Source organism: Coregonus lavaretus, assembly GCF_964263955.1.
Source record: "Coregonus lavaretus genome assembly, chromosome: 35".
NCBI classification, from domain to species: Eukaryota; Metazoa; Chordata; class Actinopteri; order Salmoniformes; family Salmonidae; genus Coregonus; species Coregonus lavaretus.
In genome coordinates this window covers 1,668,275-1,685,277 of record NC_140022.1, presented here as the reverse complement: position 1 = coordinate 1,685,277, position 17,003 = coordinate 1,668,275, and the positions used below count along the sequence as shown (strand labels likewise).

Genomic DNA, 17,003 nt, shown 5'->3' with positions numbered 1-17,003 from the left:
CTGTCCAGTAAGAAATGTTTATTTTTGTGATGTGTTGCGAAGCGTTTTATAACGTTTTCAATTGTGTGCCCGAATAGGACTCTGGGCTCGCTACTGCCGCCTGCTGGCCGCCGGACGCTACTACAGCACCTAGGACCTTAGAGATAGAACGGTTCCACTGTATCTCTCTAAGTTTACTACTATATTACTGAACTGACAGGTGGACTGACTGGCCGGAAAGTCTTAACTTTTTTGAAGCTTCAAACATTTGATAGAATTTTTATTGATATTATATTATATTATTCATGAAATTCCTTTTTATTTGATTTAAATTAAATTACTTTATTTAACGATATGTAGGCCTATATGGAGATTAATGTATTGTAGAATGATTAATTGTGTAATATTGCAAGAGCTTTAAAAAGACATGTAAAAAAGATTATGAGATTCTAACTATATGTAATAATAATTCAATATTTCATCAAGAATATTTAATTGTGGAGGTTTTTCAGAATTTATATTTATTGTTGTGACAGTATAGCCTATGTTTGTCCTGTCTATTTACTTAGTCTCTTTAATTTATTTATTTTATCTGATTTGACACTAAGTTATGGAGATATATGTATGATGGACAAATATTCATCTTAAGACAAATTATATCATATTATAATGTATGATAAAATAATGAGATAAAAACTCACCTATATGGATCAGGGTTGTGCAGTTTTTAAAGGTAATAATTTGCCACATCATCTTGACAAACAAGTGTAGCCTGGTCCCAACTCCTGTGGTCATTGGTCAGATAGCATAAAAAGATCTGGGACCAGGCTAAGACAAATTCATGTTCCATGCCCTTCAAGTGTATTCAATCTCCTGATTCTAGAATCAGAATGTCAGTTGTAAACTCCTGTCCACAGGATGTCAGAATGTTGTCTTCATAGGGAATGTACTGTAAGGTACTCTTTGTTGTAAAGGGTCATTCTGCCGTACAGTAAGGGGACAGTCACACCCACTGATCTAGTTATTAGAGACTCAGGCCACATGTTGAGACTCCTGTTGAGATGTCCTGCTGTCTCCTGATGAAGGATACACACACAAACGCATGTATGGACACACCATACCAGAAATAGCCATACCAGAGATATCCATACCAGAGATATCAATCAATCAAATGTATTTCTAAAGCCATTTTTACATCAGCAGATGTCACAAAGTGCTATACAGAAACCCAGCCTAAAACCCCAAACAGCAAGCAATGCAGATGTAGAAGCACGGTGGCTAGGAAAAACTCCCTAGAAAGGCAGAAACCTAGGAAGAAACCTAGCGAAGAACCAGGCTCTGAGGGGTGGCCAGTCCCCTTCTGGTTGTGCTGGGTGGAGATTATAACAGTACATGGCCATTAAGGCCATATTTTTCTCCAAGATGTTCAAACGTTCATAGATGACCGGCAGGGTCATACTAGTTTGTGCTGTTGGCTTTAAAGAGTAAAACACGTAGGCCTAACTTTCTGATATTGGCACAATGAACGTCATGGATATCTTTAGCCCTGGTTAGTCATTAATCTACAGTACATAGTGTGAACATCAAGGACAAAGCAAATACACACACATGCACACCGTGCGCAAGAACACACACACACACCTCCTGCCCTACAGCCCCACCAGCTGGTGGTAGTGAACACACCACTCGGACTTTCCCCCAGGCTGCCCCTCAGAAAGATGGCCTCTCCCCCCGAAAGCCCCAGCCGTTCACTACAGTCCAGTTCCCAGCCAAACAATCTGCACCAACAGGACATTTGATGTTCCATGGAAATGTGTTAATAATATCAACATTCACTGTTTGTATTAGGTGATCCATTGGATTGTTCTCCTTCATATATTTGCACAACAGTGAGCCATGTCTTCATCCCAAATGGCACCCTATTCCCTTTATAGTGCACTACTTTTGACCAGATCCCTATGGACCCTAGTTAAAAGTAGTGTACTAAATAGGGAATAGGGTGTTATTTGTGATGCACACCATGTCTTCTCATGAAACTGTCCTTCTACATAATCAAGGCAGGGGTTGCTGCCTGGCAACAGAATGAGGTTTCAACCAGGTGTCAGCAATAACGTCCAGAAAGATTGTGTCAATGTAAGCTTTGAATGATGATGATGGTGGTGATGATGATGGTGGTGGTGATGAGGATGATGATGATGGTGGTGGTGGTGGTAATGATGATGATGGTAATGATGGTGGTGGTCTTGATGATGAAGATTGTGGTGATGGTTGTGATGGTAGGATGATGATGATGATGGTGATGATGATGATTGTTTACCTGACAGCTGTAGAAAGTTGAGGTTCTGTGAATGAATGCTCTGAGAAGGTCTTCCAGGATTGACCCATTTGTGGTTGTGGTTTTCATTCACCTGTCTTTTTATTGTTTCTATCAGGGTGTAAATGTACCTGCTTTAATCTGCCCATTCAATGATAAAGATAGTTTCCATACAGGAAAAGGTTCTCTAGCCAGTTCACTGCCAACATTTCACAGAGAATTGAACATTTCATTTTACACTAACAGTTGACAGTAACATTTCGTTTTACACTAACAGTTGACAGTAACATTTTGTTTTACACTAACAGTTGACAGTAACATTTCGTTTTACACTAACAGTTGACAGTAATATTTTCATTTAACATTTCGTTTTACACTAACAGTTGACAGTAATATTTTCATTGAACAGCTTTGGGCTGTCACCTGTAATAGGAACGTCCAGTTTGAATTCATGCTCTTTCACTATGGAAACATCCGTTTCAGTATTGAACTTCAGTTACACTTTTCTCTTAAATAATAAATAATATGCCATTTAGCAGACGCTTTTATCCAAAGCGACTTACAGTCATGCGTGCATACATTTTTGTGTATGGGTGGTCCCGGGGATCGAACCCACTACCTTGGCGTTACAAGCGCCGTGCTCTACCAGCTGAGCTACAGAGGACCACCCAACACTCTTGTTGTCTGTGTCGCGTCCTTGACCTTGTCATAACCATAGCTAGTGTCCAATAGAACTGAATGTCTTCCAGGGGTTCTGTGGCGAAAAGACTCCAAGGGCCATTTGCAGCAAACATTGTGAAATCTTTACAGGGTGATTTCATTCTTTTAGGTTTAAGATCACCTCTAATTTAGCCTGGTGGTCCCAGATCTGTTTGTGCTCTTTAGCTCGATTGGGGACCACCAGGCTATCCCACTAATGTCTAACTCAAATAGCCTACATCTACATTTTATGTAAACTCATTGTTATATAATTTATAACTGGCGTTTCGTGGCGGTTTGAAGTGAACAATCATTCACGCTGTTACAGGATTAAATGCCGGAAAAACAAAATCAACTCGAGATTATCCTGAGTTCGAGATTATCCAGATCCTAAATTATAAATCACTTCCGGTTGTTGTTTGTTTAAAATTGACCCACACGATTTTATTTGCATGACATCACACATAAACAAACCGCATTATTTATCTATTTATTTATTTGGTCTCTGACTGTAAATAAGAATTAAAACGACGTGCATATATCCTGTTAACTGGCATTCATTGTTTTTTTGGATCATGAAAAGGTTTTCACACATCGCAAGTGGAGATTCCTTTAGATGTCTTTTAAACTGGATATCATAAGAGGATTACACATGAATATTATTCAATGACTCCAAAACAAAAGAGTACAAGAGTTTATCTTTATTTCAGGAACTGGTTTTGGTCAACTTTAAATGAATACAATAAAACAAGCAACAAACGATACCTCCACTGCACTCTCTACATCACTGTCACAAACTACATCAGAATCCACACACAGTACAGTACAGTACACTAAATCCAGTTAACCACAGGACTGGAATTCTTCACTTTCTCTGAGCTTTCCTTATCACATAATCATCACCAACTTCTCTGGGTTGGTTGGTTGGTTCACATGCATGTATTTATCCCCACCTTCCTCGCCCAAGTGGAAACAACTGGCTCCTTTTCAGTGTAAAAACAAAACAAAACAACTTGTAACACTTTGCACCTGATCTGAAAACAGAATGGACATTTTCACACATAAAACCAATCACTGGGACAGAGGTATTACTTAAGTGTTTTGGGGAGGGAAAGGAGAGCAGTAGATTCCACTTTGGCATAGGGAACAGGCAGGGGAACAATCAGGGCTCTCCTTGGGCCTGTTCAGGATGATGTATCATTACAGGACCTTCACATAGAAATATATGGTGTAGGACCGATATGATTGTCTGTCATGTAGAATCATGTCAGTTCTATTCATTACATTTCTGTCTGAACGTTCCACAATGTTGTACCCTGCTGAGCGTGACAGACAGACAGGAGGATCAGGTACACTTGCTCATGCAGAGCAGCAGCTCCATGCGGATGGCGATACGTGTGTGCCAGCCCAGAGGGAGAAGACGGATGTAGCGAGTCACCATGGGAGGACGCAGGAGGTTCTGAACCGAGGAGGAGCGGTCCGAGTTCCCATAAAACACCTGAGGAGAGAAACGGAGCAGTGTGAGGAGGAGGGACAACACAGATCACCACGCAGAAAACACAGATGGAGAATACTCCTACCAGATATCCTGCCTCACCTAGTAGGACTTTTATTGAACTGCTACAGAACTAAATAAATATGGGATCTGATAAGAAGGATTGATTTTGATGTACACTACCGGTCAAAAGATTTAGAACACCTACTCATTCAACGGTTTTTCTTTATTTTTACTATTTTTTACATTGTAGAATAATAGTGAAGACATCAAAACTATGAAATATCACATGGAATCATGTAGTAACTAAAAAAGTGTTAAACAAATCCAAAATATATTTGAGATTCTTCAAATAGCCACCCTTTGCCTTGATGACAGCTTTGCACACTCTTGGCATTCTTTCAACCAGCTTCACGAGGTAGTCACCTGGAATGCATTTCAATTAACAGGTGTGCCTTGTTAAAAGTTAATTTGTGGAATTTATTTCCTTCTTAATGCGTTTGAGCCAATCAGTTGTGTTGTGACAAGGTAGGGGTGGTATACAGAATATAGCCCTATTTGGTAAAAGACCAAGTCCATATTATGGCAAGAACAGCTCAAATAAGCAAAGAGAAACGACAGTCCATCATTACTTTAAGACATTAAGGTCAGTCAATAAGGAACATTTCAAGAACTTTGAATATTTCTTCAAGTGCAGTCGCAAAAACCATAAAGCGCTATGATGCAACTGGCTCTCATGAGGACCGCCAAAGGAATGGAAGACCCAGAGTTACCTCTGCTGCAGAGGATAAGATCATTAGAGTTAGCAGCCTCAGAAATTGCAGCCCAAATAAATGCTTCACAGAGTTCAAGTAACAGACACATCTCAACATCAACTGTTCAGAGGAGACTGAGTGAATCAGGCCTTCATGGTCGAACCACTACTAAAGGACACCAATAATAAGAAGAGACTTGCTTGGGCCAAGAAACACGAGCAATGGACATAAGACCGGTGGAAATTTGTTATTTGGTCTGGAGTCCAAATTGGAGATTTTTGGTTCCAACCGCCATGTCTTTGTGAGACGCAGTGTGGGTGAATGGATGATCTCTGCATGTGTATTTCCCACCGTAAAGCATGGAGGAGGAGGTGTTATGGTGTGGGGGTGCTTTGCTGGTGACACTGTCTGTGGTTTATTTAGAATTGAAGGCACACTTAACCAGCATGGCTACGACAGCATTCTGCAGCGATACGCCATTCCATCTGTTTTGGCTTAGTGGGACTATCATTTGTTTTTCAACAGGACAATGACCCAACACACCTCCAGGCTGTGTAAGGGCTATTGTACCAAGAAGGAGAGTGATGGAGTGCTGCATCAGATGACCTGGCCTCCACAATCCCCCGACCTCAACCAAATTGAGATGGTTTGGGATGAGTCGGACGGCAGAGAGAAGGAAAAGCAGCCAACAAGTGCTCAGCATATGTGGGAACTCCTTCAAGACTGTTGGAAAAGCATTCCAGGTGAAGCTGGGTGAGAGAATGCCAAGAGTGTGCAAAGCTGTCATCAAGGAAGAATCTCAAATATAAAATATATTTTGATTTGTTTAACACTTTTTTGGTTACTATATGATTCCATATGTGTTATTTCATAGTTTTGATGTCTTCACTATTATTCTACAATGTAGAAAATAGTACAAATAAAGAAAAACCCTTGAATGAGTAGGTGGTGTTCTAAAACTTTTGACCGGTAGTGTATGTATAAATCCCAAGACGGTCTCTCACAGTGTCTTCCATACTCACATGGATGACAATAGTAAAGAATTATGGTGGACAATAATGTGCAATGTGAACAATAAGATTTGGAACTCCAACACTATTTTTTAAACAAATCAAAACAGAACTAAAAAGAAGAAGAAAGCTGGACTCCAACAAAACAAGTAGGCCTACAAAACCTTCCATGGACATTATTAAATCTGTAAACCTTGCGATGTCATAATGAACCATGTATTGATGTGAAAACTGATTTGTATTTATATGAAGTAACTTATGATTGTAAAATGTGAAAACGTTTTGTTACAGTATGTGTTGACTGTGTATCTCTGAATAAGAGCATCTTCTCAATGACTAAATGTAAAAGGTAAAGGTATGATGGGCCCCACCCTGTTGTTCCCGGTCTGGTCCTTGTAGTAGATCCAGTTGAGGTTCTGGTCTGTGCGGTACTGGACACTGTACTTGGTGATCCACTCGTCAGCGTCACAGCGCCCCTGGGTCAGGATACCAGACACCACCGTCACCTCCTTCAGGTCAATCTGCAGCCACTGACTGTTGTCCTGGAACTTAGACAGCCACGCACACCTGGAGGGGAACCGTCAGGGAAACTGTGTTAGCCCACTGAGCTAAAACCTAGGCAAAAACAATGACCTGGAGGGGGACCGTTATTTTACCAATGAGGTCGAAAGAGCTCTTTCCCAAGGGAGCCCTGAGGTTAAACCTTTATTTGACCAGGTCCTCCCAATGAGGTCAGAAGAGGTATTTTCCCAATGGAACACTGAGGTTACTGATTGAGCCAACGTCCTCCTTTACAGGGAGGGGAGATAGAGTACCTACCAGAGGTTGGTCCTGAGGGAGAGGATGGGACAAAGGGGACTCACCCGAAGCCCTGGTTGTTGAGTCTGGCATTACTGGGGAGCCAAGAGGAGAACCAGCCAGTGTACTGGTCCTCGTTGGAGCAGCTGATCTGTTCTGGTCTGACTGATCCAGCCTCGAAACCCAGGGGCTTGTGGTACGGACACTCTGGAGAGGAGGAACGCCAAGTTGAGAGAGGGAATCATTTTTTGGGGGGGAACTCATGCTCGACAACAAGGAAGTAGTCAAAATGTTAACATTGGATGCCAAACAATGGACTTCACACTGATGCTAATTATTTTGTAGTTTTTGCTACAGGTCCTCCTATCCTATGACACTTAACATCTGCATGTACAGTACATTGTTAGAGACCACATAATAACTATAGGCTAGCCCAATGGAAGACACTTCTCTACACGGGAAACACTGTCTACTGAACTGAATTTGAAGGGCATTGCTGCCTTCAACAAAGGGCAAAAACCTTCCTGGTTGCAGAAGCTACCTGGAACATCCACCCCCTCATTGTTATGAAAGACAACACCACCATGCAAGGTCACGTCTGGTGACTGAGGTACCCTATGCTTAACGAACCACCACCACATGAATCCTCTCCCACCCACCCCCTCTGAATCCCTGATTTTCTGCTCCATCCAAAAGTAGTTCACTATGTAGGGAATAGGGTGCCATTTTGGACTCATCCATCCATCTCCAATCCTAAATCCTTCTCTTTTAATTCTCCATATTGAAGATAAACATCCATTAGTAGAAGAGCACAGCAGATGGTAGGCTGCCACATCCTACCAGAGGCTTTAACCCTAACAAGTTGTTTCCTTCCTGGATTACCAACAATGAGTAGGACAGGGATCATCAACTAGATTCAGCCGCGGGCCAATTTGTTCTTGAGTGGATGGTCGGGGGGCCGGAACACAATTACAAATAATTTGTAGACTGCAAATTGACCGCAAGAAGCCCAAACAGATACAGTAAAATGTTTGCATAAAACATAATAATTTCAAACCTTGCTTACATTTATATACAATCACGTGTCTCTCTATTATGTGTGGGAATACTTCGGAACAGATATCTGAAATTAAAATCACTTGGAGCTGATTTCCTGCTGTTTCTACAGTCTTTTATGTCCAACAATGAAACAAAAAAAGTATTTGGGGGGCCAAATAGAACCACCCGCGGGCCGGCCGCCAGTTGGGGAACCCTGGAGTAGGACATAGAGTTGTAGGATACAGGAAACAGCACCTAGCAACCCACACTGTCCTACTGTTTACTCTGAGGTGATATAACCCACTGCCCTAATGTTTACTCTGAGGTGATATAACCCACTGTCCTACTGTTTACTATGAGGTGATATAACCCACTGTCCTACTGTTTACTCTGAGGTGATATAACCCACTGTCCTACTGTTTACTATGAGGTGATATAACCCACTGTCCTACTGTTTACTCTGAGGTGATATAACCCACTGTCCTACTGTTTACTCTGAGGTGATATAACCCACTGTCCTACTGTTTACTCTGAGGTGATATAACCCACTGTCCTACTGTTTACTCTGAGGTGATATAACCCACTGTCCTACTGTTTACTCTGAGGTGATATAACCCACTGTCCTACTGTTTACTCTGAGGTGATATAACCCACTGTCCTACTGTTTACTATGAGGTGATATAACCCACTGTCCTACTGTTTACTCTGAGGTGATATAACCCACTGTCCTAATGTTTACTCTGAGGTGATATAACCCACTGTCCTACTGTTTACTCTGAGGTGATATAACCCACTGTCCTAATGTTTACTCTGAGGTGATATAACCCACTGTCCTAATGTTTACTCTGAGGTGATATAACCCACTGTCCTACTGTTTACTCTGAGGTGATATAACCCACTGTCCTACTGTTTACTATGAGGTGATATAACCCACTGTCCTACTGTTTACTCTGAGGTGATATAACCCACTGTCCTAATGTTTACTCTGAGGTGATATAACCCACTGTCCTAATGTTTACTATGAGGTGATATAACCCACTGTCCTACTGTTTACTATGAGGTGATATAACCCACTGTCCTAATGTTTACTATGAGGTGATATAACCCACAGGGCCATTACCTCTCTGTACTTTTCTGATGACAGTTTAATCCATATACAATACATTGAGTGTCCTGCTAAAACCCTTTTCCACATGTTACTCCTCTGTCATGTTGGAACATGTTGTCCCTGGTGGTGGTGGTGGTGGTGGTGGTGGTGGTGGTGGTAGTAGTAGTAGTAGTAGTAGTAGCAGTAGTAGTAGTAGTAGTAGTAGCAGCAGTAGTAATAGCAGTAGTAATAGCAGTAGTAGTAGTAGTAGTAGTAGTAGTAGTAGTAGTAGCAGTAGTAATAGCAGTAGTAATAGCAGTAGTAGTAGTAGTAGTAGTAGTAGTAGTAGTAGTAGTAGTAGTAGTAGTAGTAGTAGTAGTAGTAGTAGTAATAATTAGTAGCAGCCTGCTGTTTGACTCTTTGGAACCAGTACCAGACTGCGTCCCTTCTGCTCAAAATAAGTGCATTGGAGGGAATAGGGTGCCATTTGGGATGCAGGCCAAGCCTCTTCTATCCACTCTGCTGATTGAACAGGAAGATAGAGGAGGCTCTGATCACCCAATCAACACCTTTCCTTTTTATAATTGTGAGAAGGACAGACGTCCTATTTTGGTCCCAGTAATCTGTGCATCACAACCCTGTTCTAGTAAAGGGATAATCCTGCTAGCATGCTGCACAGTTCTCTCTCTCAAACACACACACACACACACACACACACACACACACACACACACACACACACACACACACACACACACACACACACAGCCTGTGTGAGGTGGAGCAAGGAGGCTCTCCATCTGCTGATTAATGACATTCCACCTGACTGCAGGCAAAGATTGTCCAGGTTCCAGCTCATTGTCACTTTACACACTCACACAAACAACCTTCTGCCTCTCAGCCCCTACAAAGATTTACGTTTCCAATCAAATTAAATCCAAAACAATGTTGATCCATTCCAATTGAATACATACCTGTAGGCCTATGGTAACTCTACATGTCAATATGATATTCATTTAGTTGATACTTCTACATCTAAATGTGATTGGATGGCTGCTCACAAGATATTGAAGTCAGGTTACTGAGTGTCATGTCTTCTGTAGAATGGTTCCAGTCCCTAATCATATATGTACGAGGCACACCCAGCTTACCGTGCCTAAAGGAACGTGAGCGGGAAACCAGGCTTTACTGACAACTACATACAGATCATGAGATCACAGGCCAGAGACAAAGCTACATGTAGCACCTTGTTACTAAACAACAAGCTAGAATGAGAGAGAGATGAAATGATCAAATATACAGACCACAAATTCCAATTGGCTATACTTAAACTCTTTAACATCATCCTTAGCTCTGGCATATTCCCCAATATTTGGAACCAAGGACTGATCACCCCAATCCACAAAGGTGGAGACAAATTTGACCCCAATAACTACCGTGGGATATGCGTCAACAGCAACCTTGGGAAAATCCTCTGCATTATCATTAACCGCAGACTCGTACATTTCCTCAGTGAAAACAATGTACTGAGCAAATGTCAAATTAGCTTTTTACCAAATTACCGTACAACAGACCACGTATTCACCCTGCACACCCTATTTGACAAACAAACAAACCAAAACAAAGGCAGTCTTCTCATGCTTTGTTGATTTCAAAAAAGCTTTTGACTCAATTTGGCATGAGGGTCTGCTATACAAATTGATGGAAAGTGGGGTTGGGGGAAAAACATATGACATTATAAAATCCATGTACACAAACAACAAGTGTGCGGTTAAAATTGGCAAAAAACACACACATTTCTTTCCACAGGGCTGTGGGGTGAGACAGGGATGCAGCTTAAGCCCCACCCTCTTCAACATATATATCAACGAATTGGCGAGGGCACTAGAACAGTCTGCAGCACCCGGCCTCACCCTACTAGAATCTGAAGTCAAATGTCTACTGTTTGCTGATGATCTGGTGCTTCTGTCCCCAACCAAGGAGGGCCTACAGCAGCACCTAGATCTTCTGCACAGATTCTGTCAGACCTGGGCCCTGACTGTAAATCTCAGTAAGAAAAAAAACTAATGCTGTTCCAAAAAAGGTCCAGTTGCCAGGACCACGAATACAAATTCCATCTAGACACTGTTGCTCTAGAGCACACAAAAAACTATACATACCTCGGCCTAAACATCAGCGCCACAGGTAACTTCCACAAAGCTGTGAACGATCTGAGAGACAAGGCAAGAAGGCCTTCTATGCCATCAAAAGGAACATAAAATTCGACATACCAATTAGGATCTGGCTAAAAATACTTGAATCAGTTATAGAACCCATTGCCCTTTATGGTTGTGAGCTCACCAACCAAGAATTCACAAAATGGGACAAACACCAAATTGAGACTCTGCATGCAGAATTCTGCAAAAATATCCTTTGTGTACAACGTAAAACACCAAATAATGCATGCGGGTATCGGCCTAATTCTGCTCTGCTAATTATCTAAACCTTCCATAACAAAGCCATCACCTACAGAGAGATGAACCTGGAGAATAGTCCCCTAAGCAAGCTGGTCCTGGGGCTCTGTTCACAAACACAAACAGACCCCACAGAGCCCCAGGACAGCAACACAATTAGACCCAACCAAATCATGAGAAAACAAAAAGATAATTACTTGACACACTGGGAATACAAATGTTTTAAACAGAGCAAACTAGAATGCTATTTGGCACTAAACAGAGAGTACACAGTGGCAGAATACCTGACCACTGAGACTGACACAGAATTAAGGAAAGCTTTGACTATGTACAGAGTCAGTGAGCCTTGCTATTGAGAAAGGCAGCCGTAGGCAGACCTGGCTCTCAAGAGAAGACAGGCTACGTACATATGCCCACAAAATGAGGTGGAAACTGAGACACACTTCCTAACTTCCTGCCAAATGTATGACCATATTAGAGACACATACTTCCCTCAGATTACATAGACCCACAAAGAATTTGAAAAAAAAATCCAATTTGGATAAACTCCCATATCTATTGGGTGAAATACCACAGTGTGCAATCACAGCAGCAATATTTGTGACCTGTTGCCACAAGAAAAGGGCAACCAGTGAAGAACAAACACCATTGTAAATACAACCCATATTTATGTTTATTTATTTTCCAGTTTGTACTTTAACTATTTGCACATTGTTACAACACTGTATATAGACATAATATGACATTTGAAATGCCTTTATTATTTTGGAACTTTTGTGAGTGTAATGTTTACTGTTAATTTTTTATTGTTTATTTCACTTTTGTTTATTATCTATTTCACTTGATTTGGCAATGTAAACATATGTTTCCCATGCAAATAAAGCCCTTAAATTGAATTGAAATTGAATTGAGAGGGACAGAGAGAAACAGAGACAGAGAGACAGGTGGACAGAGAGAGAGACAGATAGAGAGAGAGAGAGAGAGAGAGAGAGAGAGAGAGAGAGAGAGAGAGAGAGAGAGAGAGAGAGAGAGAGAGAGAGAGAGAGAGAGAAATAGACAGAGAGAGAGACACAGAGACAGATAGACAGAGAGAGAGACAGAGAGAGAGAGAGAGAGACAGAGAGAGAGACAGAGAGAGAGACAGAGAGAGAGAGAGACACACACAGAGACGGAGAGAGAGACAGAGAGACAGATAGAGGGCTTGGTCTTTACCTGGCATGCACTCCATGACAGGTGGTGGGCTGGGGGAGAGGGAGGTGAACTGGGTTGGGGATTCTTCCCCCTCACAGTCACACTTACAGGCTCGTCCTGTCCATGTCTCAGTCACCTCCTCCCCCTGAAACACAGAGAGAGAGGGATGGAACATTAGTCTCTCAGGCCAGGTCAGGACCGTTCTAAGGTCAGGGTTCTTTAACTCAGATCCTGGAGAGCTACTTGCTGCTGGGTTGGAACTAAATCCTGCACACCCATAGGCTCTACAGGACTGGAGTTGGAGAAGACCTCTGCCTTAGGTGGAGGACATCAATCAATTCACACATACATTAGATTATCAATATGTTTGATTATCAATCAGTATATTTGATTCCACCTACCTCCTGAGCGTGTACACTGAGTAGAACTGTTGAGGCAGAACCCCAGCGCAGCACAGAGACAGAACATTAGATGTAAAGACAGAAACACTTTCCAACCAAAACAAGTGGCTCGTATTCCATACATGTACAGTCTGTCCATTCCACAGTCTGACTACTAGACCACAAATAATCCATCACATTATTCAATGAAGGACGTAGCCTGGTGAGGGATTTGAATATTGAGAAACTAGACACAATTGTTACAGTAAAACTATAACAATCCACCTAATTATAACAGAAATACCTAAAAAGTCACATTTGCTTCTTTCAGTATTCAGTCGAACACCAATCAACCAATATCTGAAAATATTTGAGAGTGGATATTAATGCTGTACAATCATTTCAACCCACCACGCTCTAGAAGCCTATAGTCTGAGGTCATGCTTCGCTCAAACTCACCATCCAGGGAGACCAAGACACAATGAGCTAAAGACAAAGTACAAGAAGAGACGAACATACCGTTAGACACAAGCAGGAGGGCCAACAGAATCCACTGTCCATGGGATTCCATCTTCATGCCTACACAGTGACAGGACCACACTGAAGCACTAAACTGGAACCACTCTGACAGCACTAGGGTTGGATTATGGTAATCCACAGGACACTAATGGCCAGTAATACTCTTTATCTCCTCACAAAGCCCCTCCCACATCTGTTGAGGGCCAGTTGGGGAAATGCAATGAGGGTACAGTAATGCAATGTGTAATGGAACAGAGCGTGGTCTTAATGTCTAGTTCCCCTGAAGGGGGCCAGCTGCTACACCCAGTGACCCATATCATGGAGCAGAAGGTGTATTCAAGGCATTTGGGGTTGTCTATTTTAGGAAATTCTTAATTCGCAGAATATGCAATGGGGAATAGTGTTTGTGTGTGTGTGTGTGTGTGTTCAATGTAACAGCAACCCCCAGACTTTCTGGATAACGTTTTAATTATTTTCCAACCAGGAAGTAACATTTTTATTTAAAAATATAAAAGTAGGTTTTCCAATTGGTCAGATGGGTTAACGTGTCAAAACGCTGGAACTAAACGTGACCCACCCAGGCAAGAACAGCACAGGTGCGCGTCATAGATAAATTGCCCAAGCCTGATTTCAATCTTCATAACACGGAATTGGGTGTCATAGGCCTATAAAAAGGTCATTGTAAACTTGAACATTTGATAAGACAATCCAAAGGGGAAACACAATGAAGGTCCTTGTCAGCAAAACAACGAAGAAACCCCGCCGAGAGCTGAAGAGAAAAACCAAGGCCTATTCTACCTTCATCTACAAGATCCAGAGAGAGGTTAGAAATAATGGGCCACATTTGGCATTACTGAAAGTCATTTGGTGTAAGTTAATGTCACAGGGCTCGCCAACCCGATTCCTGGCGAGCTACCCTTTTGTAGGTGTTCTATCCAACCTCTGTAACTAACCTGATTTTAAATGTGTCAACCAGCTAATTATTAGATTCGGGTGGAACGAAAACCTACATGACTGTTTACTTTCCAGGAACAGTGTTGGAGAGTCCTGTACCATAAGGTTAATGTCCTAGGACGACTTCAACTGTCTTTATTTTATTTCAGGGTGACGGCATCCCCACCATAGACCGTTTTTTGGTGAACGAGTCTACCTGCCCACGGAGGGTGTTGGTCCGTCTTGTCGGCTCCGAGGCCGCCCGCCTGTCACTGTTCAACAGGAGGAAAGTAATCACACAACTAGAGGTCCACACTGCGCTGGCACGGCTGAGACCGGGAAGAAAACATGCCAGGCAACCTGGCGCTTGAATGATTTTATAAACCCTTTGAATTGTATTTAATTATTTTAAAGAAATGTAATAAAGATGTTTATTTTTTACTCATTGTGTTGTCATTCCAACAAATCAATGCACCATCAAATGTAAATATGTCGCAGTTCGCGCACCTGAGGCTTGTATAATTAACTGTTAAAGCGGTTTGGCTCACGCCTCTAATGTCAGTCCAATTACTTCGAGGGGCGGGGAAAGCCATGACTACACACCATAATGGATGCGTTTTGTCAGGGGAGCCGGGTGAGCAGATGTGCGCCAAACTCAGTCAACCATAGTCAAACTCCGGCGCGTGGGGAAAGCTGGACTCAAACGAACCTATATTCCCTTCCCTTCCTCGCTGTGCGTGACGCCCACTCAACATACGCATGTTGAGGAAGCAGAAGCGTATGTGCGCGCAACAGGTGCATGACTCAAATCTGGCGTAGACTGCGGCAGAACATATTTGTCAACTCAACCGGTGTCCAGAACGAACAGGTAGGTTCCAAGATGAGCTGGGTGGTCTTGGACTTGTAGTAGGTTAAGTTGTTTTACTGGCTATTCGTCACTAAATCAGCTGTTGCATCCTGTGTAGGGAATTTAATTAGTCTATTCACCTTTGCAGATTTTACATGTGAACAGCAACAGGTGTTTGTCTCCATGCAGATCAATAGGCATACTACAGTGACGCATGCAGGATTAATTAGTTTATTCGACATGTTGGATAAACACCTTGCGGTTTAATTTAATAGGAGCACAATTGTGTGTATTTCGCCATTTGACGTTTTCTCACCAAAGAGCCGTTAGTCAGATGAGATGTTGCTGGGGTATTGTGACAGAGGCTGAGAGCGAGGCGATGTTGGTTATTCATAGTAGATCCCAGTAGACTTTTTCATGCTATATCAAACATGATGTGCCTCCATGGCAACCCATTACTAATTTTAACCAATTCACATGTGAACATAAACAATTAGGCTTCAACTGGAGGCTTTTCAGCAGGGACAGCCTCAATTACAGAAAGCTCTCTGGGAAGATCTCAATTGCATACACTATATATACAAAAGTATGTGGATTCGGCTGTTTCAGCCACATTTGTTGCTAACAGGTGTATAAAATCAAGCACACCGCCATGCAATCTCCATAGACAAACATTGGTAGTAGAATGGCCTTACTGAAGAGCTCAGTGACTTTCAACATGGCACCGTCATAGGATGCCACCTTTCCAACAAGTCAGTTCCTCACATTTCTGCCCTGGTCAACTGGAAGTGGTGTTATTGTGAAATGGAAACGTCTAGGAGTAACAACAGCTCAGCCGCAAAGCATTTCGCTACATCTGCAATAACATCTGCTAAACACGCGTATGTGACCAATATCATTTGATTTGTGGTAGGCCACACAAGCTCACAGACCGGGACCGCCGAGTGCTGAAGCATGTCCTCTGTAGCTCAATTGGTAGAGCATGGTGCTTGTAACGCCAGGGTAGTGGGTTCGATCCCCGGGACCACCCATATGTAAAAATGTATGCACACATGACTGTAAGTCGCTTTGGATAAAAGCGTCTGCTAAATGGCATATTATTATTATTATTATTATAAAAATTGTCTGTCCTCGGTTGCAACACTCACTACTGAGTTCCAAACTGCCTCTGGAAGCAACATCAGCACAATAAATGGGTTTCCATGGCCGAGCAGCCGCACACAAGCCTAAGATCACCATGCGCAATGCCAAGCGTCATCTGGAGTGGTGTAAAGCTTGCCGCCATTGGACTCTGGAGCAGTGGAAAGACGTTCTCTGGATTGATGAATCATGCTTCACCATCTGGCAGTCCAACTGACAAATCTGGGTTTGACGGATGCCAGGGGAACGCTACCTACCCCAATGCATAGTGCCAACTGTAAAGTTTGGTGGAGGAGGAATAATGGTCTGGGACAGTTTTTCATGGTTTGGGCTAGGCCCTTAGTTCCAGTGAAGGGAAATCTTAA

At 42.3% G+C, this 17,003-nt stretch overlaps 3 protein-coding genes across 3 annotated transcripts in view; 2 read left to right on the top strand and 1 right to left on the bottom strand.

Moving 5' to 3' along the window:
• The window catches only part of LOC311109503 (cyclin-dependent kinase-like 5), a gene marked incomplete at its 5' end in the record, with an annotated part of 3,667 nt that extends 3,333 nt beyond the window's left edge, over positions 1 to 334 (top strand). Inside the window, one exon of the mRNA XM_084152422.1 lies at positions 1 to 334. This exon is cut by the window's left edge and continues 586 nt beyond it.
• A 4,003-nt stretch (positions 335 to 4,337) lies between these two features.
• rs1a (retinoschisin 1a) lies at positions 4,338 to 13,776 on the bottom strand (the record flags this gene model as incomplete). The annotated part of the gene is made up of 6 exons (XM_084152813.1): positions 4,338 to 4,490; positions 6,624 to 6,819; positions 7,116 to 7,257; positions 12,841 to 12,964; positions 13,221 to 13,246; positions 13,719 to 13,776. The coding sequence occupies 6 exons, from the start codon at positions 13,774 to 13,776 to the stop codon at positions 4,338 to 4,340; spliced, it is 699 nt and encodes a 232-aa protein (XP_084008939.1).
• Positions 13,777 to 14,442: 666 nt separating this feature from the next.
• LOC311109502 (histone H2B type 1-A-like) lies at positions 14,443 to 15,022 on the top strand (the record flags this gene model as incomplete). The annotated part of the gene is made up of 2 exons (XM_084152421.1): positions 14,443 to 14,541; positions 14,822 to 15,022. 2 exons carry the CDS (start codon positions 14,443 to 14,445, stop codon positions 15,020 to 15,022), a joined length of 300 nt encoding a protein of 99 aa, XP_084008547.1.
• Between the last annotated feature and the right edge of the window lie 1,981 nt (positions 15,023 to 17,003).